Raw genomic sequence first — 27,714 nt, 5'->3', positions numbered from 1 at the left:
CATACGCACGTGTGATCAGCTCCACGATTTTCATTACTGGCGTTTACATTATTGTCGGCATGAGTGCAATGGAGGATGAAGTTATGGACGAGGGAGAGGGTTTGCAAGAGACTGATGAAGAGGATGAATCGAAGCGGGATCAGTTGGAATGTGACTTCTCTGCCTACAAGCTTTTCCACGAAGGCAGTACAGGCAAGGCTAACATGCATTTGTATAGTATACACAAGATATGTTGGTAAAAATACAAATGATGGTTTATCAGTTCTGTTACATGTTTCATGTATATTCAGTAACAATTCACAAAAAGTTGCGAAGTACTAACCCATTGGTACCGGTGTTACGTACTTAAATTGCAATCGTCCTGGGATTATGAGGTGCAGTTTTGGCCACTTATTATTTAGATACCTAACCATACCTGACGTACCCTAATATTTTGTGACAGTTCTGTCTGCATACTACATTAACATTTGTTACAGCATCAAACTCACTGGGTGGAACTCTTGTCACGGGCTGCAGTTCTACTAAACACCGTGCATGGGCGCAGGGAAGTATATTAATGCAGTAAGTAGGTAGAAATGTCACAGAATATTAGGTTAGGTTTGGGTTAGGTATCCGAATGCCAAGGGGCTGAGATAAAATTATTGTTTAAGCCCCTAACCTCACTTTAATTATTAATTTATTTTTTTAACCTACCTTAACCAAACCAATCCAACCTAACTTACATGAGGCTGTGTTGTATTAGAACAACTGAAGTAACTGGTACACAAAATTCTTGTCACTGGGAGAACTCTCCATTGGAGAACAGAAAAATAATGACTTCTGTAGGGGCCATGACTTCTGTAGGGGCCAAAATGGCACCATGTAATTTCAGCACGGCCTTAGTCTCAGCATGTGACACCAGTAGTGATTTGTATGGGACTGGTATCCTGCTGTTTTATTTTTGTAGGTATGACAAGGATAGAAGGACAGTATGCTGAATCGTCCCATCAGTTCTGCTTCTCGTATAAAATAAAATTCATACTTACAAGAAGTTACCGTAGGTAACGTTGTACAAAATCATGATGGTGGCTTCTTAAAAAACACCATAGTAACACGAATCAACTCATCATACAGTTCGAAGCAATTTTCATCTGTGACATTTCTTCCTTCAGTAAAAAGCAAGTGAGATATTGTGGGGTCTTCAGTGTGGTATTGAGACCTTATAAACATTTTTTTTTTTAATGGTGAAAATAAACAAATGTTCGAATTTCAAGTCATTTGTCATTTACCTATGCAAACGCCATTAGATCCATGTCACTTGAGCCAAACCGATACCAGTTTCCAATCACCCAAAGTCATCGACAGAGTCCATCTTGACTGATTTCAGATTTGAAAACATGCAACAGAAACTTCCAGCCCTCTGATTGACAGAGTCAGGACCCTAATTCATTCATTCATTGCCAGACGCCATGTATCCCAAACGGGGTGGCCAACGGCTTAGAGTTAATTGTTTTACAGGGAGGGGCACTAATCCTCCACCAACCCCACTTGACATGTAGGGATGCCAACAGCATCTGGTGTTTCCAGGCGGTCACCCATCCAAGTACTAACCAGACCCAACGTTGCTTTGCACCAGCAAAAATGAAGACATACCACTCATGGCCATAATACACCACCCAGAATTAAAAACTCATTGGTTATAATGGAAATTGTAAGCAGATGGCCAACACAGGCCTAAATTAGAGACCCTATATGAGGCCCCTAATAACATAGTGTACCGAGCGCCACTGCAAGCGAAACCGAGTTAAGTATACCACTATGTAGCCCAAACCCTCTTTGATGTGGAGAGCAACCACAAGGTACAGAAAGCAACTGGCATTGGGGTCCAAATTCCCCTTCTGTAACATGGTCTCACTGCCCGCTTCACCTCAGTGCGTTGACAAGCCTTCATGCTGGTCACAGCATGTACCGTACCAAGTTCCTCCCAGCAACGTGTTGTCTGGTGTTACCAGATACTAGTATTCTTTATGCTCATAGCCATGCATTTTTTTCATAGCATTATTAACTATTGTATCATTATTCTAACATAATGGAGTATTTTAGCATAAAATTGAATGATTTTAAGGGCAAGTTAGCCATAATGTACAGAAAATGGGAAAGGCAGAGAGCTCAGCAAGACATTGGCAACTGTGATCTGGGAATCTGTCGCGACGTGACACAGTTTTTTGTTTACCAGCCGGCCTAGAACGCTGCCTGGATTAACTGGCTATTTTCAGAGCTGTTTCAGTGTTTTCTCTCATTGTCTTGAGAACATGAGTGACTCCAGTAGTGAGCAAAAAGCTGCTGGTCCTTCTCATAACAGAAAAAGAGCTTACCATTATTCTCAAATGGCTAAAAGGGAAGATTTCTTTTTTTATAATGGTTTTTAATTTCTGAAAATAGTATTACATACATCTGTTTTGCTTTTGTAAATATTTCTCATTGATATCTTTGGTTGGTTTGATTGTTAAAAATGCTTACTGAGAGTACGTTTTGACTCTCAATAACCACACTGGAGAAAAACTCAGCTATTGTTTTACCTTTCAGAATGCTACTAATTTCTCTTCTACCAAGATTAGCCTGACATGAAAGTACAAACTTCAAGCTAAAATATTTAAAAAAAAGCACTAAAAAATAATCACTAGTTCAAAGGTTATGGCATTTTGAAAGTTACACAACATTAACTGCGTTTTTCTTCGTTTTCAACATGTGGCGTTTGGTACAGTGTGTTATTAGGGACCTCATATTATCTCTTCTATTTTAATTTGTAGAAGAAAGTAGAATTGGAAATGTGCAACTAAATGATTCACACCATCATTTCTCTGGAAGACAGTGTTATGATTTGGTAAAAATTATCAGAAAATTATTGTAGGTTATAGATTGTTTTCAGCAGGAAGAATAAGGAAAGGAGTGTGCAGAACCATCTCAGTTTTTTTTTTTTTTTTTTTTTTTTTTTTTTTTTGTCCGACTCTGGGCATAGGCTTCACAGCCTGCTATCAAGGCCCAGCAGTCCTCCTACATACCATACACCTCCACATGTCACCACTTCGGCGCTAACACCCATGGTCCATATTGAATACCTGTACATGCTAGGGCTGTCTCATACAGGACTGGCGTATTGGTATTAGTGGGGATATTTTTACGACATGTCAGCAGGTCTTCTGGTAGATCAGTAAAGTCTGATTTAATGAAATTCAAATTCTTAAACTGTTCCCTGCCCCAGCGGGGATTTGAACCTGGGTCCAGTAGGACTGCAGGCCACCTCTCTACCGACTGAGGCACCTAGTTCTTCCTGCAGAATTCCATCACTGGGAAAATTTTAGCTGTGTCCATTCCTGCACTGAAGTTAAAAAGTTTTCGTATTATTTTCTGTTTCAGCAGTGCCATATTTTTCACCTATTTCTAAATCATATTTTTGGGGAATTTAGGAGAATTTACTTCCACATGCATCAACAAGTAGCTGTATGATGAGATAAGATTCATGTTGGTATAATTAATATATGATATCTGCTATAGTTACTTGGCACTAACCAGTCCAGATTTTTATTTTTTTGCAGCTTATTTCACATATCTTAGTAGCAGTAAAAGACAGTGTGACAACCCTACATCCATAGCACCTTCTCATGACAAGTTACGTATTCGAGTATCAAGCTATTGTTACAGCTGAGCACTGAGATGGTGAGATGAAAATTTTAGTCCAGGTTAGAGTAAAAACAATAGTTGGTATGAAGAAAGTGGCCCTGTTTTTTGTTGTTTTTACCTCATAATTTATTTTTTTTTATTTTTTTCCCCTCTCCCACCCAGGGGGCCTTAGTGGTATCCAAAAGGTTATAAAGAGCCTAAACTGACCTCGTGTAATGTAACCTAGATTGTAACATAACTCATATATCTGATACAGATCACGCTGCATTGCACTACACAACAGTGGTGTCATACATCTGAGACCAGATTACCTCAGAAGTTACCCCTCTTAATTTATCATAAAGGCATGGCGAGATGAGGGAAGTTTCAATCCTTAGAAAAACAGAAATCAGTAAGACCTCTCAGTAAGGTAATAAAAAAAGTAATAGGCTAAAGTCTTTTCATTTTTTTTTTTTCTTGCGTTCTAAACCTTGCCTGTCCTCATCCTTAGGTGGGAAGTCAGAAGTCAGGATATGATGATGACAATGAGTAGCTGTTATTATTATTATTATTATTATTATTATTATTATTATTATTACCAATATGATTATTATTACGACCAGTTTTATTACCATTATTATCACTATTATTATTATTATTATTATTATTATTATTATTATTATTATTATTACATGTACAGTACCTTATGATGATGCTGTTATCCATAGGTGCACCATGCCTGAGTTTTGACATAGTACGTGACAAGCTTGGTGATTGCCGGACTTGTGACACGCCTGTCTCCCTCATCTTTGTTGCCGGCACACAGGCGTCACGTACACACCTCAACTCCATCACGCTCATGAAGGTAATAGCAACTGTCAGCACAGGTTAGGGAAGGCTTGTGCTGTCTGAAAACACATGAGCTCGATCCAAGACTGAGATAGGAAAAAGATTGGCTATTTGAATTTCACTGATCCTCCACAAGACCCATCGGCATTTCGTAAAAACGCCCCGGCTAGTAGTATGACACCAGCCCTGAATGAGACAGCCTTATTGTTCATTCAGTGTGGATGGAGGGTATCAGTATTTGGTGCCCAAGTGATAACATGTGGTGTGTAGCACGTAGCTAGGAGGAGTGTTGGGCTTCTGGGAATGAAGTGTCAGAAAGTCTGTGACCTGCATTGGACATAGACAGAAAATATTTACCATACTGTAGATTTATTAGAAAATGTAATGATGAGTTATTGGTTTGTATTGGCTTTATATTCAGACAGTTTGAAGGCTAAATTATCTGTCATTACAAGTTGGCAAAAAACATGAACTATAATGGAAGGTTAATGGTGAGTTGGTGAACAGTGTCATACTGTAATTTGAAGGCATTTTCAAGAGAAGGTCTTTCATCAGTGCAAAATGGGAAAGGCAGCTTAATATAGAATGTTGAATGATGAGTTATTGTTGAACAGTGACCATATATCCATATGTTACTCAAGTTAAAATGTAAGTTATAAGAAAAGGTTGAATGGTGAAATGTAAATGAACAGGGATATTATTACCCCACATTTTAGCCTTTTCTGTCTTATTTTATTTTATTCTTTCTTTCTCCTGGTGACTTTATTTGTCTTCTTTGTTATTTTGAACCTCAAGGATTTTATTTTGTCATTCATCAACCTCTTTTTGTACAAGGGATCTTCCTTGTGTTTAAAATAGCTCATGTTGGTTTGTCTCCTGGATGATCACTGAAGATTGTTGCCCCATTCATATTGTTTAGTGATATTATCCTCTTCTTGCCTTAATTTTTCACATTTGTTATTGTACAGGATTTGCATACCACCTTTGCAGTTTTAGTGATTATGTCCACATTTAAATTCCTCAGATGAGAAACCTTGTGAAGATCAAACACGATGCGAGTGATGACAGTGACAGTGAACTAGAAGATGATGAGGATGAGGGTGGTCCGCGCGGCCAGCCTATCGTTTCCTCTGCCAGTCTGTCTCATGCCGGCTGTGTCAATCGCATCAGGGTATGTGGTGTTGGAGGTGTAGTTTGTTTACCTTAATTTGGCCCAGATTTTCATTCTTTTGCAGCTAAATTCACATAGCTTAGTGGCAGAAAAAGAAAATGTTCTGGCTCGACATCATTTTCATATCACTGCGTTGTGAATGGCAGTGGTATGTTAAATTTTTTGTTGCAACTCAGCACTGAAGATGGAGAGATGGCAGTTTTAGGCAAGGTTAGAATGAAAAGAGTACCGGTATAGTACCTGCATTGTTGGAGAAGTGGCACCAACATAATTGCTCTGCTGCCTGGTTATTTGGATGTTCCACAGACACCTCTCTTTATGCCTGAAAGGAGGATGGTGAACTACGGGAGAAGGGCATCTCCATCAAGTTCACATTTAGTGCAAAAACAATAGCATTAACAAAACAATATCCTTTTAGGAGAATGGTATGGATGGGGTTGAAGTTTCATGTTTAATTTTTCTCCAAAAACTAAATAAATAAATGAAAATGACACATTTTTATTAATTTGAAACAGTTGTATGTATTGTGATTGTTTTTCTTTTAATATTCATTCCATTACTTGTGGTCAAAGGGTAATGTAGTAGTTCAGAAAGTAATATGTTCTATTGTTATGCTGTCAGGGTCACATTTTGATTTAAACCTGGTGGACTGCAGGAAACTGACATCAGCCAGGTGCTTCCGTAGAACTTTTTGTTAAGAGTAAGATTTAAGCTTGTGTTTGTTGTAAGAGTGAGATGCATAAAGTGGTGGTTGTTGTTGTGCCACCCCTGTCTTATGACTGAGCAGACCCAAATGGCAAACCACCCCTGCAGGGCCATCTTGTGCAGTGAACTGATGTTCCCTTGCGGTTGACAAGTGCCTCATCACAGCAAGGTGTGGGGATTATTGTTGAAATTTGGTTCTTGGGTGGACATCACATTTACATCTCCATCCAGTTAACATGGGTGCCATGGTAGGCTCCATGTCACCCTATTTGGCTGTATGGTTACCACCCAGCATTGTTGATGATTTCTTGGGTTACAGAAAACCATTTGGCATGTTACTCATTGTCAAGCCACCTGAATTGCAAGGAGTAAGAAATAGTGACAGGAAGGATTGGAGAAGTAGGAAGAGAGGAAGGCAGACACATGAAAAGAGTGATAGACATGAAGGAGGAAGTAGGCAGCACTACAGTGTAATATGCAAAACAAATCACATAGGAAGAATTGTTACAAAATCTGTTGAGCCACGTAGAATAGACCACACTAAGCTTTGTTTTTCAGGTAACAAATATCAACGATGTGACACTGGCAGCAGCGTGGTCGGAAACGGGTCAGGTGGGTGTGTGGGACCTGTCCAGTCTTCTCGAGGCAGTAGAGGCACCAAATGCACCTGAGAGTATTGCCATGGAGCAGAGGCCTGTTTTCACATTCAAAGGACATCGCTCAGAGGGATTTGCAGTAGACTGGTCAAATACAATGACAGGTGAATCAGGGGCTTAAGATAATAATAATAGCAATCATCATCATCATTGTTGTCCTTATCATTGTCATCATCTTCATCATCATTCTCATTGTTTTTATCATCATTGTCATCATCATCATCATCATCATCCATGTCATTATCATCACTATCATCATCATCTTGCAGACATCTTTTTCCCCACCTAAGGATGGAATGAGGTAGGATCCAGAAGACAAGGAGAAAGAAAGAAAGTATGAAAGTGGGAAAATAACAACAGCATGCCCAGGGAAGTAGCTCACACACTCATCACTCAAAGCCCCAGACTCATGGCTTCATCTCAGAGGCCTAACCATCTGTAATTATATTTAAGGATCCAGTTAACATATTCCTGCCAGGTAGAGTCAGCCAGTCAAGAGTCAGGGTAAAATACACTTCACTGTCATTGTAATTTATCCTGCTATATATTATAAGATGTCATATTCCCAGAAGGGATGGCCAGAAACGAATTGCCTAAAGACTAAAGAAAATGAGTGTCCAACCCTTCCATTGAGCCTGCATATTTCTGGTTAGTGTGGCAAGCTCTCATTACATTCTGACACAGTTTTAAGACAGTGTTGAGGAAGTACTGCAGTTGTGCATGTGTTGTGGGCAGGTTGGAAATGTGAGAAATATGACACTTCTATTCTCAGTTAATTACCTCTCACCATTTTTTTGTATTCTGATTTAATGACCATTAGAAAGCTAGAAGCAGTATCCATCTACCCCTTCACTTCATAATTGACTTAGTTTTATATCCCCAGACAGTTTTATTCTTCATGAGGAAAGATCCAGTGTGGCGAAGGTAATAACCGGAATATATAAAGGAAACATTTTATTTAAGCCTTGTCACTAATCTGATGTTTAATTTTAGAGTATTTCTGCGATCTCCAGGTAATTATATTCAGCTTAAGAAAGTCCTCTCGTGCAGAAGGGTATAGCTAAGGCTGTATCTCACCTCTTCAGTTTGGAAAGTCTTACCAAAGTAGAATGAAAGCATCCAGTGATAGTCTATCCATCCAACCATTATCTCATCGTGTTCTGACTATAATCGGGAGTGGAGGGGTTGAGGCTACTTGGAATCAGTAATTAAGGCAAAGATAATACTTAGCCTAAAAAGCATCTTAAAATAGTTAGCCTTTTACCTGTGAATCATCAACATCATAGTATGGTTTATATCAAATGAATTTATTAAGCTGTAAAAAATCCTGGCTGTCTGGACATCGCTGCTCCTCACCCTGCCCTGAGGTGGGAGAGGAGGTCCGGATGATGATGAAAAAGTCCTGGCCAGCAGGAAAGTTTAAAACAATCTCAGCATTTGTATGAGAGAAAGAAGAACTTTTTATATTATTTCATCTGATGCCAGACACTCTTATGTAACTCACAGTAGTATACAACATCCATAGGGTTCAGTTTTAAGTGAGTGTAAGACTTGGCTGAGTACTGTTTCAGTGTCGTTTATTCAATCTAGTAGATTGACTGCCCATTTGATATATTGAATGTTTTAACTTTTTTGGTCTGAGTTCATCATATTTATTGTCATCATATCATCATCATCATCATCTTTATCATCTAATCCTGTGTTGCCCCATGAGGAGCCTAGGAGCCCAGGGCCAGGCAAGTTGGTCCTGACATTTAATATGAAAGTGACCAGCCTCACTCATCCCTGAATGGCATTACATGAGCAATAAACCCCAGCCACCCCTTGGATATAAACCTGCACTGGCTCTATCTGGTTGGGGCATCTTAATTACCCACTAAACCACCAGGTGCCGTTATATGGTTACCACCCAGCATAGTAAATGGTTTCCTGGTGTACAGGAAACAGTTTTACTTGTCACTCAGTGTAGAGTCACCCATAGATGGAAGAGGAAATAATGAGGGAAAGAAAGACAGAAGAGGAAGGAAAGAAAGAAGGAAGGAAAAGAGGAAAGGGCAGTTACCTGAGGGCAGTACTACATTGCGTTAGTGGATGGTGAGTGTCCCCATCTCCCACAAATTATATTCTGTTTAGAAGTGATTTTTTGTGGTCGGTGGGGGCTCTCACCATCCACTCACTCAATGTAGTGCTGTTCTCGGGTGTCTGCCCTTTCCTCTTCTCCATCCTTCTTTCCTTCCATCCTCTTGTGTCTTTGTTTCCTTCGTTCTTTCCTCGTCCTTCTGCTTGTGGGTGACTTTATACTCCCTCTTCTGTCTTTCTTTCCTTCATTCATTCCTCTTCCTTCTGCCTATGGGTGACTCTACACTGAGTGACAAACCAAATGGCTTCCTGTACACCAGGAAATCATTTACGATGCTGGGTGGTAACCATATAACCAGATTTTGATACCTGGTGGTTTAGTGGGTAATTATTGCGCTCCAATCGGATTGAGCCAGTGAAGGTTTATATCCAAGGGATGGTTGGGGTTTATTGCTCATGTAATGCCACTCAGAGATGAATGAGGCTGGTCACTCTCATCTTAAATGTCAGGACCAACTGCCTAGCCCCGGGCTCCTACGCTCCTCATGGGGCAATGTAGGATTGGATGATGGATGGATGGATAGACGTGATTTTTTTTTAACTTTAGAGGCATGGGTACTTAATTTCTTTCTATAATCAGGTTCGCTGGCAACAGGTGACTGTCAACGCAACATCTACATATGGAAGCCAGTGGAAGGGGGAAGCTGGTCAGTTGACTCCAGACCCTATGAGGCACACACAGCATCTGTGGAGGACATACAGTGGTCACCCAATGAACCAAATGTGTTTGCCTCTTGTTCTGTTGACAAGACGTAAGTATTTTCATGTATTATTTAATGTTGGTGATAGAGTAGTAGTAGTTGTTCCCTAGACAGTCTGGCCGAACAGCCCCGTGGTGATAGAGTGTCATGCAGCCAGCATAGGAACAAGCTGCACAATCCTCACTCTCAGGCAGGACACATTCACTGACAAGTACAAAGTCCAAACCAAGACTTTGAACACTGTTACAGTTCTTATTACACAGCCCAGATTTTTTTTTCCCCTTTAACCCGTAACAGGCGGGCGATGTTACATAACGTTCAGCTATTTTCGGTCCTAATTTATTGGTGAAATTGGATGATAAGGCATCTTTGTCACCTACTGTCCTGCCCTCTACTCTCCCAAGCCTTGAAACAAGTAAAATAGAATATACATATATATATATATATATATATATATATATATATATATATATATATATATATATGTATAGGGGCGTGGAAGAAGTTGAGAGGCGGAAGAGAGAGTTATATTAGTAAGAGAGAGTAAGAAGAAAGTGGATGAGGAATTTGGAAGGAATTTGAGTGTAAAGTGGAGGGACTGTAAGAAAATGTTCTGGAAAGAGGTGAAAAGAGTAAGACAGGGTGGAAGTGAAGTTAGCAGGGGAGTGAAAGATAAAAATGGTAGATTACTAGTGGAGAAGGGAGAAAAAGTGAGCAGATGGAGAGAACACTTTAAGGAATTGTTGAACATACAAGATGGAAGTAATGCGAGTATAAGTGGCTGGGGAATGGCTGGGAGAAGGAGGGAGGTGAGAAGACAGGAAGAAATCAGTAGGATAGAAGTTGTGGAAGCAATGAAGAAAGTTAAATTGGGGAAAGCCCCAGGAATTGATGGAGTGTGTGGTGAAATGCTGAAGCATGGGGGAGAGATAGTAGTAGAATGGATGTGGAAGATGTGCAGATTGGCCTGGGAGGAAGGTAGAGTCCCGGAGGATTGGAAGTCAGGTATAATTATTCCCTTGTACAAAGGAAAAGGGGAAAAAGAAGTGTGTGGTAATCATAGGGGCATTTGTCTTCTTAGTATAATAGGAAAAGTGTATGGTAGGATACTTATTGACAGAGTTAGAGAAAGAACAGAGAAATTAGTTGGAGAAGAACAGGGAGGCTTTAGGAAGGGAAGAGGTTGTGTAGATCAGATATTCATTCTTAGATCTTTAGTGGAAAAGTTTCTAGAGAAGGGAAAGAAGTTGTATGCGGCTTTCATGGATTTGGAGAAAGCATATGACAGGGTGGATAGACAAGGATTGTGGAAAGTGTTAAGAATATATGGAGTAGATGGGAAGTTGTTGAATGTTGTGAAGGGTATGTACGATGGTGCGAAGGTTGCAGTGTGTGTGGATGGTGAACTAAGTGAATTTTTCTCTTTGAAAGTTGGTTTGAAACAGGGATGTGTCATGTCTCCATGGTTGTTCAATCTGTACATGGATGGGGCAATAAAAGAGGTACAAGGTAGGGTAGTGGATGTTGGAGTGGCCCTGGAGAGAGAGGATAGTGTTTGGAAACTCCCTGTACTGTTGTTTGCAGATGATACTGTGTTGTTGAGTGAAGACGAAGGGGAGCTGCAAGGCTTGGTGGATGAGTTTGAGAGAGTGTGTAAGAAACAGAATCTAAAGGTGAATGTAGGGAAGAGTAAAGTGATGGTCTTTGAGAGAGGTGAAGTCAGTGAATGTATAGCGAGGTTGAACGGTGAGGAATTGGAAAATGTGAGTACGTTTAAGTTCTTGGGTAGTGTGATGAGTAAAGATGGAGGTTTGGAGGGTGAAGTGCTTGAAAGGGTACAGCGGGGAAGAAGGGTTGCTGGTTCTTTGAAAGCAGTGATAAGAAAGAGGGAAGTGAGCATGGAAGTGAAAAAGTTACTACATGACAGTATTGTGATACCAACTCTAACGTACGGAAGTGAAGCTTGGACGTTGTTGGAAGGACACAAGTCAAGAGTGAGAGCAGTGGAAATGAGTTATTTAAGAGGAGCCTGTGGAGTCACATGGAGAGACAGGCTGACGAATGTGGATATAAAGGAGCGTTGTGGTGTTGATGTGGATGTGATAGGAAGCGTTATGAGGAACACACTGAGGTTATTTGGCCATGTGGAGAGGATGGAGGGTGAAAGACTGATGAAGAGAGTGTATGTGAGTGAGGTGGAGGGGGGAAGAGGGAGGGGGAGGCCGAGGATGAGATGGAGGGATGGGGTGGAGAGGTATATGAGAGAGGGGGGTGTGAGTTGGGAGCAGGGCAGTGAAATGGCGGGGGACAGGGCGACTTGGAGGCGATTTGTTTGTGGCCACCCCAAACGGGATTGAGGCGTCTGGCAATAGATAGATAGATAGATAGATTCGGACAACCCTTCCCCCTATATAGTCCAAATGAGAGAGGTTCTACTGTATATATATATATATATATATATATATATAAATATATATACAGTAGAACCTCTCTCATTTGGACTATATAGGGGGAAGGGTTGTCCGAATTAGCAGATTGTCCGGACCATCAGGGTAATCTCCAGTTCATACCAAAATCTATCTACATATCGTATGTTTGTTAATTATTAACATATGTGGCATATGTCAACCCTGTGTAACTGCAAAAGATGAAAGGATACTAAAATAACCAAACTAATCATGTACGATAGTTTTGTATTGCATAATTTACAGGTAAGGCCATGATAAGAAACTAGCCTACATTTTAAATTGTAGTAAGTGACTAAGGCCCGTGTGGGCAAAAAAATAAATTAATTAATTAACTGTAATATTTGGAATATAAATAAAACTTATGTAGGCAAAAAATACATTGTCATCTTTGGCATATTGATAACGCCCATATGGGCAAGAAGCTAATGTTTGATGTACAAGTAAAGCACATTTAAGTACAAAAAATAACCTACAGTAATCACTAAACACTGCAGAATATTCTGACCCATTTTTGTGTAAGCAAACTCCTCCTTTTAACACCTTTATTCATTGCAGAAGCTACACTTGCATTAAGGGGCATGGTAAGGAGGATTAACTTTTGAAATACAGCGTAAAAATATAAATGGCTGGTGAACTAGTTGATGGAACGAATGCTAGCGTGTGTTTAAACAGGCACCCATGTTGCAACCTAGCGTGATCCGAGACTAAACGAATGACGATCGCTTTCCGCACCGATACTGAAAATGACTTTAGAATTACTTTCAACATATTTTTGGAGCTTGTTAGTTTTAAATTTTGTCCGAATTAACAGAAATCCGGATTAAAGGGGTCCTGACCAAAGAGGTTCTACTGTATATATATATATATATATATATATAATATATAAGTTTTAGTGTCATAATTGTTCAGGTAAAATAGTATACACATACGTAGGTTTTATTGTTATAAGTGTTCAAGTATAATAGAGAACACATACATAAAATTATGAAGACAGTGAGTAGTGTAAAGAATGCATAAATGATAAATATAGTGTTCAGTGGTGAAGAAAAAGCAAATGAGTGAATAGTTTGCTAGCCTCGCCCCAGGTGCGCCTGGAAGCTGCCTGGCCTCACTCCTCCCTCACTCCTCCCCTCCTCTTCCCACAGCCAGCAGAGATGTATTACCATGCATTTAACACCTCTTGCCTTCGTTTTTCATCCATTTTCATCGATTTATGCATGTTTAGGCTTATTCCTTGATACGTTATTTTTCCGAAAATATGCCGTCCCACATGGTCATATAATTAACCCCTTAAACGCGGCCGTGAACAGTCGACCCCCCCTGAGTGGCGGGGTTGTATCGCGGTCTGAGTACCTGTAGGATAATATTAGCCAAAAATCAGAGATTAACCCTAGAACATTATACTCGGTATGGCAGATAGTACTTACATTCAGCTTTCTCCAGAGACAGGTGTTAAGCCTTCGTGGACTACCCAAGGACTTGTGGAGACTTGCAAAGTTGGGTAACCAAATCTTCACTTTCACACCTCCAGCATCCCGGTTTCCCCTCTACCACAGCCTCATTCTGTCACAGTAAACTTTATACTACAACGTAAAGGTAGTTTGGAATCCGTATTTGTACAATAAGCACTGAAAATAAGGCTAAAATCAACGGAGCGTATGGCCGACATGCACCGCGGCGGCGGTCTTCCCATCAGTCAACAAACATTTCCATTTTCACAGCTAAAAACATCTATCTATCTATCTATAGCCCGACGCCCTAATCCCGCAAAGGGTGGCCGCAGACAAAACGCATCCAAGTCACTCTGTCACCCGCCATTTGACTCCCCTCCCCCCAACTCACCCCCCCCTCCCTCACATACCTCTCAACTCCATCCCTCCACCTCATCCTCGGTCTACCCCTCCCTCTCCCTCCCTCCACCTCACCTACATACACCCTCTTAGTCAGTCTTTCATTCTCCATCCTCTCCACATGTCCAAACCACCTCAGTGTATTTCTCCTAATCTTTTCAACCACATCCACATCTACCCCACAAAAAAACATGCATACTACATTATTTTCAATCATATTACTTCCCAAAAGATCACCACGGCGTGCTTTTTATTCTGCCTTACGCCCGCCACTTTATTCTCGTTCCTGTCGGCCGCTTGCACTGACTCGGAGGAGCTAGAACTTGCCATAATGTCACTTTGAAAGCTTACGGTAAACTGATGCTAAACAGGGGCAAACCGTGAGAAAAAAAGCTAGTGTTACAACTGGGGAAACAAGCGTTTCCTATTAGCATAAACTGCTTGTGAGAGGAGAGCGCAGATTTACAGTTCTGAGCACTCAGAGCGCTGCCATGTATTACAGCCAGGCTAGCCGGGCCGTGGGGGGAAGGGACGGGGGAAAAACGCGATACTTGGCAACAACTGAGGTCAGTAGTACAAAGGTAAAGTATGCTAATTGTAGCTAAAGGGTGGTGGTACTGATAGACAATACCAGCTGGAGCCTGCTTGCCCGCGGTTATTCAAAATTTACTAGAATCGCAAATGCGACGATCCGCCGTTATGTCCTTTTTGCCGAGCGTCGCAAACGAGACGATCCGCGTTTAAGGGGTTAACAAGTTGCCCGCCCATAAGGGGTTAATTTCCTACGCTCCTCATGAGACAACACTGGATTAGATGATGAATGAATGATGATGTATTTATGTATTTAATTTTTTGTCAACAGTTTCCAGTAACTGTTGGGAAGTAATGAGCTGATTTTGGGACTTGATTTAGCTCCCAGTCCATAGAAAACATCAGCAGTACCATGGCCTGCTTCAGTATGGTTATTTCATTAAAAGGCAGCATAGCATAATTTAATGATTGATTGATTGATGTTTAGGCCTTTGAAGTAGGGGGAATAATGGTGGCTGGAATTATGAGTGGATGAGTGTGTGGCCCACTTCAGAGAACTTGTTGTTGATAGTTTGGTTCTGTCATTCTTCCCTTTTGCCTTAATTTTTAGATCCTACTTCACTCCATCCTTAGACAGGAAAATGAGGTCAGGATGATGGTGATGGTGAATGAGTTTTATTATAGTTATTTTGGATCCCACCCACCCTAGTTGTTAGTTGAGTGTAAGGTTAAAATTACTAAAAAATCGGTGATGTTAAGGGCAGTGAAAACCACAGTATCCATCTATCTACAGTATACTCAGACACCTTAATCTTGGAAGGGCTGGCCACAAACATATTTCCTCCATGTATTGGTGTTGTGATGAGGAGAGGTAGATTGAGATGGTATGGGCATGTGGAGGGGATAGAGGATGACAGTTGGGTGCAGGAAGTGAGAAGTGTTAATGTTAGGGGTAGGGCTGCAAGAGGCAGACCAAAAAAGACCTGGGATGAGGTCATTGAGTGTGACCTCAGGGATAAGGGACTGAATAGGGAGGCTGCCGGAGATGGAGCAGCATGGAGAGCTGTTGGAACCGTTATAAACAAAACAAAACAAAATGGTGATAAGACTATAATTTCCACTGCAGGATCCGAATATGGGATGCACGCGCCGCCCCCAAGAAGGCATGCATGATTACAGTACCTGATGCCCACGACTCCGATGTCAATGTGATACATTGGAACCATAAGGAACCATTCATTGTGTCGGGTGGGGATGATGGCAAGGTGCAGGTTTGGGATCTGAGGAGCCTTCAGGTGAGATTTAGCCCATACAGGGAGTTCTTATTTTAATCCCTTCAGTGTTGTGATATTTGATTGATGCTGCTACTGTGAGTGAGGCAATAGGCAGGATGAAGGTGGGGAAGGCAGCAGGTGTGTCTAGGCTGACTGCCGAAATGTTGAAGACCTCAGGCGATATAGGGGTGAGTTTAGTCACTGACCTGATAAATAGGATTATTTAATGAGTGTGTTGTCCCAGATGATTGGCTGAAGAGTGTAATTGTAAAGGTGTATAAAGGGAAGGGTGATGCCCTGGAAAGAGGAAATTATAGAGGTATAAAGCTTTTAGATCAGATAATGAAGGTAATGGAGAGAGTTTTAGAAGGTATGATTAGAGAAAGAGTGAATATTGATGAGATGCAGTTTAGGTTTATGCCAGGTAGGGGGACCACTCATGCCTTATTCATTGTTCAACAGCTTCAGGAAAAATATATTGGTAGGAGAAGGGATCTTTATTTTGTTTTTGTTGATTTGGAAAAGGCCTTTGACAGAGTCCCTAGAGAGGTGATGAAGTGGGCAATGAGAAAGCTTGGCTTGGAGGAGTGGCTGGTTAGGGTGGTTATGGCTATGTATATGGGTGCTCACACCCAGGTAAGAGTGAATGGAGATTTGAGTGATGAGTTTTCCGTGAATGTTGGTGTGTATCAGGGGTCAGTTTTGAGTCCCATGTTGTTTATCATGGTACTTGAAGCCCTCTCACGTGACTTTAGAAACGGACTCCCGTGGGAGTTGTTGTATGCTGATGATTTGGTGTTGATTGCAGAGCATGAAAGGGAGGCGGAGGAAAGGTTTAGAAAGTGGAGAGATGGTATGGGGCACAAGGGCTTAAGGGTAAATGCAGATAAAACAAAAGTGATGATATCTAGAGTTGGTGGCGGTACTGTCAAAGACGAGGGAGAGTGGCCATGTGCGGTTTGCCACAAGGGCGTGGGAAGTAATTCCATCTTGTGCGGTGTTTGTGATAAATGGGTGCATAAGAGATGTAGTGATATCAGAGGTAGACTGCGAGATAATGCTGATTTTATGTGTACAGCGTGTTAGGGAGAGCAGGTGGAGATTGTTAGATGTGAAAGGATTGAACTTGCTGGTGAATCTGTCGAGTGTGTGGAAGAGTTTTGTTATTTGGGAGACGTTGTGTGCTGGAGGTGGGGCTGGAGCTAGGGTGAGAAGTGGTTGGAAGAAGTTCAGGGAGCTCTTCCCTCTTCTGACATCGAGAGGACTCTCCCTAAGTGCTAAGGGGTCTTTGTATGCAGCATGTGTTAGGAGTGTAATGCTGTATGGCAGTGAGACCTGGGCAGTGAAGGAGGAGGATATTTGTCGGCTCAGATGTACAGAAATGACAATGATTAGGTGGATGTGTAGTGCGTCCCTGCATTCAAGGTCTGGGGGGGACTTGTTTATGATGGAAGAGTTGAGAGGTAGGATGGGACTGGAGTGTATTGGTGTTGTGATGAGGAGATGTAGATTGAGATGGTTTGGACATGTGGAGAGGATGGGGGATGATAATTGGGTGAGGAAGGTGAGAAATGTTAATATTGGGGGTGGGGTTATGAGGGATAGACCGAGAAAGACATGGAACGAAGTCATTAAATGTGACCTCAGAGTTAAGGGACTGAACAGGGAGGCTGCAATGGATCGTGCAGCATGGAGAGCCCCCATTAGGTGACCAAGGCCGACGCATGCAAGCATGTTGGAGCCTTTAAAAATGAAACGATGAAACGAATATTTATAGTCTGCTGTTGTTACCTTCCAGTGATTTTGTTTATATCAGGGGAGACATAATTAATGGCTTTACTACAGATCCTTCTTGGGTTGGAGAAAATTGTCAACAGATAAGAGCAGTAGAAAGAAATGCACATCATCAGGCGGACAGAGTACCGATTTCCACATCCATTGTTTGCTATACAACTTTCACCCATACTTGGCCCAAATTTTCATCATTTTGCAGCCACACAGCTTGACAGTGGAATAAAACAGTACTACAGCTCTACATCCTTTCCATAGCTCTTCATCATGAGTAGTATCATACTGTATTCTAGTGTCAATGCATTGTTACAACTGAGCATTCAGAAGAGGTCAATTTTACGCCAAGTTAAAGTAAAATGATTCTAGTAAGTTCTCAGTAAATTTATTTTAAAAATTGTGTTGTAAGTTTCATCGCTATCCTAGAAAGTTGGTTGGCCAGTTACCCCTGATTTACAGTAGCAGTCATGTGCAAAAAGTTGGATTGTTTTAAAGCTGACCTTTTCTACTGTACAGGGTTTCCTTCTGAGGAAACATTGCATCATTTTTAGAGTAGGTTAATGACATTGAACTCTATACTGGTTTTGCCCTAACTTGGCCTAAAATGGCTGGCTCTCCATCTTGAATGCGGAGTTGAAAATGTAGATTAGCAGCAGAGTACCAGTATAGGGCTAGTTAGGAAGCAGTGCTATGGAAGGGATGTAGAGCTGTAAAGTTGTCATTTTTTGCCATTTGGGCCCTTGGAATAAGCTACAAAAGGACAAAAATCTGGCCCAAATTAATGTGAAAGGACTATGGTGAGAAGACAGGAAGAAATCAGTAGGATAGAAGTTGTGGAAGCAATGAAGAATGTTAAATCGGGGAAAGCCCCAGGAATTGATGGAGTGTGTGGCGAAATGCTGAAGCATGGGGGAGAGATAGTAGTAGAATGGATATGGAAGATGTGCAGATTGGCCTGGGAGGAAGGTAGAGTCCCGGAGGATTGGAAGTCAGGTATAATTATTCCCTTGTACAAAGGAAAGGGGGAAAAAGAAGTGTGTGGTAATCATAGGGGCATTTGTCTTCTTAGTATAATAGGAAAAGTGTATGGTAGGATACTTATAGACAGAGTTAGAGAAAGAACAGAGAAATTAGTTGGAGAAGAACAGGGAGGCTTTAGGAAGGGAAGAGGTTGTGTAGATCAGATATTCATTCTTAGATCTTTAGTGGAAAAGTTTCTAGAGAAGGGAAAGAAGTTGTTTGCTTCTTTCATGGATTTGGAGAAAGCATATGACAGGGTGGATAGACAAGGATTGTGGAAAGTGTTAAGAATATACGGAGTAGATGGGAAGTTGTTGAATGCTGTGAAGAGTATGTACGATGGTGCGAAGGCTGCAGTGCGTGTGGATGGTGAACTAAGTGAATTTTTCTCTTTGAGAGTTGGTTTGAAACAGGGATGTGTCATGTCTCCATGGTTGTTCAATCTGTACATGGATGGGGTAATAAAAGAGGTACAAGGTAGGGTAGTGGATGTTGGAGTGGCCATGGTGAGAGGGGATAGTGTTTGGAAACTCCCTGTACTGTTGTTTGCAGATGATACTGTGTTGTTGAGTGAAGACGAAGGGGAGCTGCAAGGTTTGGTGGATGAGTTTGAGAGAGTGTGTAAGAAATGGAACCTAAAGGTGAATGTAGGGAAGAGTAAAGTAATGGTCTTTGAGAGAGGTGAAGTTAGTGAATGTACAGTGAGGTTGGATGGTGAGGAATTGGAAAATGTGAGTACGTTTAAGTATTTGGGTAGTGTGATGAGTAAGGATGGAGGTTTGGAGGGTGAAGTGCTTGAAAGGGTACAGCAGGGAAGAAAGGTTGCTGGTTCCTTGAAAGCAGTGATAAGAAACAGGGAAGTGAGCATGGAAGTGAAAAAGTTACTACATGACAGTCTTGTGATACCAACTCTAACGTACGGAAGTGAAGCTTGGACATTGTTGGAAGGACACAAGTCAAGAGTGAGAGCAGTGGAAATGAGTTATTTAAGAGGAGCCTGTGGAGTCACGTGGAGAGACAGGCTGACGAATGAGGATATAAAGGAGCGTTGTGGTGTGCATGTGGACGTGATAGGAAGCGTTATGAGGAACACACTGAGGTGGTTTGGCCATGTGGAGAGGATGGAGGGTGAAAGACTGACGAAGAGAGTGTATGTGAGTAAGGTGGAGGGGGGAAGAGGGAGGGGGAGGCCGAGGATGAGATGGAGGGATGGGGTGGAGAGGTATATGAGAGAGGGGGGTGTGAGTTGGGAGCAGGGCAGTGAAATGGCGGGGGACAGGGCGACTTGGAGGCGATTTGTTTGTGGCCACCCCAAACGGGATTGAGGCGTCTGGCAATAGATAGATAGATAGATAGACTATGGTGACTTTGACATAATAGCCACCTGTGCAGTGTTATTGTAATGCTGCATAATATTTCAGGGTGGTGGTGCTGTGGCAGTGTTGAAGCAGCACACAGGGCCGGTGACAACAGTGGAGTGGCACCCGGATGAGGCCTCAGTTTTAGCCAGTGGGGGCGAGGACAACCAAGTGCTGCAGTGGGACCTGGCTGTGGAGAGAGACACTGAGGTGGATGCGGCTGAAGATATGGTGAGTTTGTGTGCCCAGTGTGATTGGTATATTTTCATTCTGCCTCGGGAGCAACTCTGTGCTTAGTATCTGCTTATTATGCCTACAAATCATCCTCAATCTGTTCATTCTTCCTCAAATCCAAGGTCATGCTTTGTTTCTCTTTATTCTGCTTGCATACTAACCCCACAGTTTAGTCTGTTCATTTTACCTCAGTGCCATCTCCTTGCCTAGTATCTGTTCATTCTTCTTAGCTGCATACCATTTCCTCAGTCTGCAGTCTGTTCATTCTGGCTTTGATACCAACTCCATGCTTCGGATATGTTTGTTCTGCCTGTTTGGTATCATTAACCCCTAGGGTACGCAAATCCCCAGCCTCGACTGCCCCCCAGGACGCAAAAACAGGCCAATTTTTCTACTTCCTCAAAGGTTAAAAGTTTTATACCCGATTTATAGAGCTTGAATTTACACACATGAAACCGCAAACCCCACCCTCCTAGACCCAATAGTTACTGAGCTATGGCCCGTCAAAGTTTATAATAGTTACCCGTCATGGCCCCGCCGAGAAAGAAAATACGCCGCACGCACCTGTTTTCTTCACAAAAACACGTACAAAAATCACCAAAATCAATTTTTTTTGGTGTGTATAGATGTTATAAACCATTGTAATGTGCTTAGAAAAAAATAAAATAGTAACAAACCCCCTAAATAAATATGATAAATAAAAATTATCCTTCCCTCCTCTCCTCTCCTCATACCTCCAATCCCCTCCCTTCCCATCCCTTCCCTTCCCTTCCCTTCCCTTCCCTTCCCTTCCCTTCCCTTCCCCTCACCTAACCTCCCCTCCCTTTTCCCCTCCCCCCTTCCCTCCCTGCCGAGCTGTCATATCTAGCAAGGGAAATTGGTCATGAACCCCCCAATAAAAATATGATAAATAGTAAAAATTATCCTCCCCTTCTCTCTCCTCTTCAAACCTCCAATCCCCTCCCTCCCCTTCCCTTCCCTCCCCTCCCCTCGCCTAACCTCCCCTCCCTCCTCCCCTTCCCTCTGAGCTGTCAAATCTAGTTTTCGATTCGTTTCGTTTCGTTTTGAAGGCTCCAACATGCTGCCATGATTCGGCATAAGTTAAAATGTCTTTTTCAAGTGGGTTTCGACTAAAGACAGATAAAATAATTGTGGTGTGCATATCTGTATGCAGACACCAATAAATTACAGGTAATGATTCAAAAACACGTGCCATAAAGCGTAAAAAATACGCAAAATATTCGAGGCCAGGGAGGTTCTAGGGGGTGCGGGTAGGGGTTGGGGGGGTGGGGGGAGCTGGTAAGGCCAGGAGGGGGTGGATGAGGATGGAGGGATGGGAGGAGACCACCACAAGACACAAGGAAGGGCCAAAGTGGAGTACAGGGACATGGAGGGAGGGTAGGGGGGAAATAACCTCCCCCCAGTTGACTGGGGTGGGGACATTGGGGGGATCCACATGGGAGGGGGAGATGCATGAGGAGGGGGTGGGAGGGGTTGTTGTGGTGGTAAGAATGGTGGGAGGTAAGGTAGTAACAAGGTAGTGGAGTAGAGGGACATGGAGAGAGGGAGGTGGGGGGTCCCCACCACCTGGTTACGGGCCTGGGTCCCCCCTCCGGTGTGTCCAACACCTAGTTCTGATTGGTTAGAAGCCATCTATGTCACAGCTGGGGTGGAGCCAGCTGCCGCCAGTTTTTTGTGGATGTTGTTCGATCGGTGTTGCTCGTCCTCTTAAGAAATTGCGCAAAAAGCCCGATCGATGAGATTGGCACTTGAGGGGTTAAAGCTGTTTTCCACTCGCAGGATGTACCGGCGCAGCTGTTATTCGTGCACCAGGGTCAGGAGGAGGTGAAGGAGCTACACTGGCACCCTCAGATCCCTGGTCTTATCCTGTCTACCGCACTCTCGGGTTTCAACGTATTCAAGACCATCAGCTGCTAATGCTAGAGAGGTGCGGCTTAGTGATTCCTATTCTGATTGCTTTTGAAGGTTTCCTAGCACTTCTTTCTTAGCAGTTTATCCTGCATTTGCAACACAGTATTTTTTTCCAGTAATAGTAGTTGTAGTTGCAACCCCAGGTTCATTGAGTGCGAACGCAGTGGCCTGCAGGATGAAGGTATCCTCCTGTTATCCACCATCTTCCTTTCAGGTGATAGGGAAGGATATGAGGGATGCTTTTAAAATTGGGCAGTGTAACCGACCATTTATATCAGTGCCACTACAAAAAGATGTCCCTTCCAGCACCATTGTAACATGTAAAATAAAGGATAAAGGAAGAGGTGTCTCCAGTGCCCTATACAACAGAGCCATTAGTTCAGTAAGTCCATGTTAAGTGTGGTAGAAAATGAGGATAGTTTATAATATCTAAGTGGAGATGATGCAAGGGAAAGGAATAGATATTCAGACTTGCCTTATATTGAATAGTACATCAGTATTTCTATGTACTCAGCTGACACACAAAATAAGTTTATAACCTCAAAGTTTGTATAGTTTTAGATGTAACTGGAAAATATAAAGGAGCTGATGTTCTAAAATGAAATGAAAGACTTTGTGTGTGTCAGGGAAAGGGCAGGGCTAGAGTATTTATTCGCACTGAATTGTGTCCAGATTTTGACAGTAACGTAAATTCCCCAAGTCTCACTTCTGTGTATATAGTTTTTCATTAAGTGGAAAAAGCATAAGCTTATTAGTTAAAGATAGTGGTAGGTGGGGGTGCTCACCATCCACTTGCTCGATGTAGTGCTGCTCTCAGGTGACTGCATTCTCCTGTCTTCCTTCAGTGTTTCCTTCCTCTTCTGTCTTTCTTTCCTCTTTTCTTTCCTCTTCCTTCTTTTTACAGGTGACTCTAACTGAGTGACAAGCCAAATGTTTTCAGGAAACCATTTACTATGCTGGGTGGTAACCATATAACCAAACTATGGCACCTGGTTGTTTTGTGGGCAATTAAGACACTCCAATGGGATTGAGCTGGTGCATGTTTATATCCAAGGGATGGTTGGGGTTTATTGTTCACATAATGCCACTCAGGGATGTGTGAGGCTGATCACTCTCGTCTTCAGTGTCAGGACCAACTTGCCTAGCGCCGGGCTCCTACGCTTCTCATGGGGCAACACAGGATTGGATGATGGATGGATGGATTAATAAAATTGTCAGAAACTATTAAGAATAAAGTGGAAAAAACATCCTCAGGCAGCAGGTTTTAATCTGGATTTGGCCTCAGTAAGGTAGCTGGAGAAAGAGGCCTTCATGGTGTGGTATCAGTATAACCAGCAGCTCAACTGCCTCATGAGATAAACATTCCTCAGTTACTTCCTTGTCTCCTCAAAGAAGGATGGTGGGCTGCCGGAGGGTAACTTACTGCCGTCCATTTGGTTCATGTTTTTGATGGGCCTGGCTCCGCAAACAAAAACAACAACAACGATAACAACAGACCTGAATTAAATACCTCATTATGTCCATGGCAGTGAAAGGGTCAGTGTCGCTGCATTTAAAATTTTACCATCCATCCATCCATCATCCAATCCTACATTGCCCCATGAGGAGTGTAGGAGCCCGGGGCTAAGCAGTTGGTCCTGACATTTAAGATGAGAGTGACCAGCCTCACTCATCCCTGAGTGGCATTACATGAGCAATCAACCCCAACCACCCCTTGGATATAAACCTTCACCGGCTCAATCCGATTGGAGGACAGTAATTACTCACCAAACCACCAGGCGCCAAAATTTGGTTATATGGTTACCACCCAGCATAGTAAATGGTTTCCTGGTGTACAGGAAACCATTTGGCTTGTCACTCAGTGTAGAGTCACCCACAGGCAGAAGGAAGAGAGAAGAATGAAGGAAAGAGAGACAGAAGAGGAAGTGTAAAGTCACCCGTAGGCAGAAGGACAAGGAATGAATGAAGGAAAGGAAGACAGAAGAGGATGGAAGGAAAGAAGGATGGAGGAGAGGAAAGGGCAGACACCCGACAGCAACACTACATCGAGTGAGTGGATGGTGAGCGCCCCCACCTACCACAAATATATATATATATAATTTTACCTCATCCATAAATTTATAAAAAAATATTTATGGTAATTACATCTTCAGAACTAATGATTGCCATCTCAGTTGCAAAGTGTAAAAGTTATTTTTGAATTAACCCCTTCTTTACCGACCCCTCCCCCAAATGTAAACACTACGTTTACCTCTCATACCGTCCTGATAGCTCCCCCTCCTGTAGTGTGAGGGGTAGTGTATATTTTTTGCCACATTGAAACTATTCACTCTTTGTGATTTATTTGTATACTGATGATCACATAAACCCAGCATGATGTTGGTAGTAAAAAAAAATTATAAAATAAATCTTTATGGTATATAAGTTTACATATCTTATGCTGAAGTACTGTTACCCAGGTAACTACTGTACAAACTGACTAGAAAAAAATGTCCTGCACAGATGGATGGCTTATTTATTTACCTTGTAAGCTAAGCATGAAGTATGTGGACATACGTGATGGTGATGACGACCTTGACCCACTTGTTGCTGAGAGTGCAGCATCGCTAAGCTCGCTACTAATTTCCTCCTCCTCCTCACTCACGTCAACCTCGCTATCATTTTCAGGATCACAGTCATCTACTGACACATTAGACACTGCTGCATCATCATCTGATACATCTAAATAAGTATCCTCATGAGGAATAAACGCGTCACTATCTGAATCCACCAGAGACGCCATGAGAGAAAAATATCCTGTACACCCTCTCTCGTGGTTAAGTGCATGGTAACTGACTCTCTCAGGCAGGCCAAGGGGTGTAAATTTTGCCGTATGTCAGCAGAAAATATAGTATGATATCTGTAGTAGAAATTATAAATAAAATAATGATTGGTCTAAAAGAGGTTACATCACAGATGAGTAAGCAAGCCATTGGTACCACCGCAACTCAGTCATGACGTATCTTATGATGTCAGAATTCGTCAGAACTTCATCACAGTCTTTGTCGTCAAAACACAAACGAGCTGTTGGTAACATGAGGTCCTCAGAAACAGCCTTACCGGGCTACCCTGAGGCCCATCAGCTGCCATTCATTAGAGGGTGTACCAGCACACCATGGTAGCGGTTCCGGTATCTCACGGGTGTTTACAGGCGATGTACGGGGGTACATCAAAACACATATTCTGTAAAGAAGGGGTTAACTGGCAATGAAATGTTGCAGAAGTCAATATTTTGGCATCAATTTTTATTCTGAGTTCAAAACAGATTTTTAAAGTAACTACAGTGATGGGTTTCATAACTCAGAGGTGTATTGTGATCTTGAACTTACACCAGGTCCCCTCTCAGAAGTTCATAAATAACTAACTGGCAGTCCAGTGTTGCAGTATATGAAATTGTATCTTGGTACTGCAAAATTATACATCTAAAATTTGGCTTGATTTAATGCTAGCTGGCAACTCTTCTCAGACTTATACACCCCACTACAGCAGTTGCGGTAGGGGGAGGGGGAGGAAACTGGGATGGGGATTTCCCTGACAAGCATTTTATTTTTACTAACAGCTTTCCTCATTTCAGATTGTCTCTCAGCACCTCAGACTGCCAAACAACACACATCCTGGTCACCTTAAGCTCTTCAGTTGACTTTAGTGTCAAGATTTCCCATTATATTTACCTATCTTTATATTTTTATCTATCTGTTTGTCTATCTCTAGCCAGGCACCGTAATCCCACAAGGGGTGGCCATTTGTCTTTGAGTTACAGTACATCCCCACAGTACGCCTGTTCCGAATACGCGATCCCCCTTGTATGCGGGGACCAATTTGTTTTTTTATTTTAGTGTATTTTTTATTAATATGCAAATTGAACTCCTTGTAAGTGAGACAGGCAGCGAAGAGTGGCCCAAATCCGGGGTTACCCCAAGTACGTGACATTGCCCCCCCAAGAAGCGATAACAGATAAAGGTCTATCTATCTATCTGTCTACTGTATCTATTGCCAGATGCCATAATCCCATAAGGGGTGGCCATTTGACTTTGAGTTATTGGTTTTTCTGGGAGGGGCACTAACCCTCCACCAACCCACTTGTTGACACACAGGGAGCACATATGGGTTGGTTATATGGTTACTACCCAGCATTGTAAATGGTTTCTTGGCTTACAGGAAACCATTTGGCTTGTCACTCAATGTAAAGCCACCTGTAAAGGAAAGAAGAGCAATAAGAAGTGACAGGAAGGATGGGAGATATAGGAAGAGAGGAGGGCTGGCACAGAAAAAGAATGATAAAGGCTAAGGAAGAAGTACGCAGCACTATATCAAGTGAGTGGATGATGGTCGCCACCACCTACCACCAATGATTTACCTAGTAAAGCCATGATCTTGTAGGTTTACATTATCTTAGGTAATAATGTCTTAGATAGTTTCCCTGTATAGTACAATACTTAGGTCTGAAAGGTGTCTCAAGGGTTGCCCATGAAGGGGGGTGCTGCCCATCTGTAATTTTTCCCATAGGTTTATGTATTCACAGTACTCGAATCCCTAGTACGCGACGTCCTCTGCCGCCCATATAGGCGCGTACTAGGGGGATGTACTGTAGTTGTTTTACGGGGAGGGGCACTAACCCTTCTCCAACCCACTTGTTGACACGTAGGGAACATATTTGGGTGTTATATGGTTACCACCCAGCTTTGTAAGTGATTCCCTGGTGTACAGGAAACCATTAGGCTTGTCACTCAATGTAAAGCCGCCTAAAAAGGAAAGAAGAGTAATAAAAAGTGACAGGAAAGATGGGAGAAATGGGGAGAGAAGAGGGTAGACGCAGAAAAAGAATGATAAAAATGAAGTAAGATGTTGGCAGCACTGCATCAAGTGAGTGGACGATGGTCACCACCATTTATCACCAATTATATATTTGCCTAAAAAAATAATTTTGCAATTTTTTTTTCTTTTTTGTTGATATTGAGGATTATTTTTTGTAACTACCAGTAATATTTTTGCCCTTCTTTCCTGACTGTTTTTCCTGTGTATGTTTTTTTTCAGTAATTAAAATGTGGTTAGTTTTTATAGTATTTTTAATATTTTTTCCCTGTATGTATTTTATGAGTATAATAGATTACAAGATATCAGTTGTTACCCAAATAAAGTGAAACCAGTGTCAGAGTTCATCTGAAAACCAAAAAAAAAAATAAATATAAAATGCATAATAAGATCGCTTTAGTGTTTGTTTTGGATATTTTATACAATGGTAAAGAAGGGGAGGCGGTGGCTGAATCGGTAGAGGCGGACTGCAATCCTGATGGACCCAGGTTCGAATCCCGGCAGGGGCAGGGAACAGTTTAAGGATTTGAATTTCATAAAAGCAGACT

General features: G+C 42.1%; 1 protein-coding gene across 1 annotated transcript; it reads left to right on the top strand.

Moving 5' to 3' along the window:
* l(2)09851 (WD repeat-containing protein 1 l(2)09851) lies at window positions 1-27,422 on the top strand. Its single transcript, XM_080273934.1, has 9 exons — window positions 1-192; window positions 4,368-4,504; window positions 5,513-5,659; window positions 6,923-7,124; window positions 9,740-9,911; window positions 15,836-16,004; window positions 20,213-20,380; window positions 22,184-22,331; window positions 25,929-27,422. The coding sequence occupies exons 1-8, from the start codon at window positions 60-62 to the stop codon at window positions 22,319-22,321; spliced, it is 1,266 nt and encodes a 421-aa protein (XP_080130060.1). The 5' UTR covers window positions 1-59; the 3' UTR covers window positions 22,322-22,331; window positions 25,929-27,422.
* Window positions 27,423-27,714: the final 292 nt, after the last annotated feature.

Source organism: Coenobita brevimanus, chromosome 56, assembly GCF_032717465.1.
Source record: "Coenobita brevimanus isolate Jiangsu-jjx chromosome 56, ASM3271746v2, whole genome shotgun sequence".
In the NCBI taxonomy this organism is placed as follows: Eukaryota; Metazoa; Arthropoda; class Malacostraca; order Decapoda; family Coenobitidae; genus Coenobita; species Coenobita brevimanus.
This window is presented reverse-complemented; position numbering and strand designations above follow the sequence as displayed.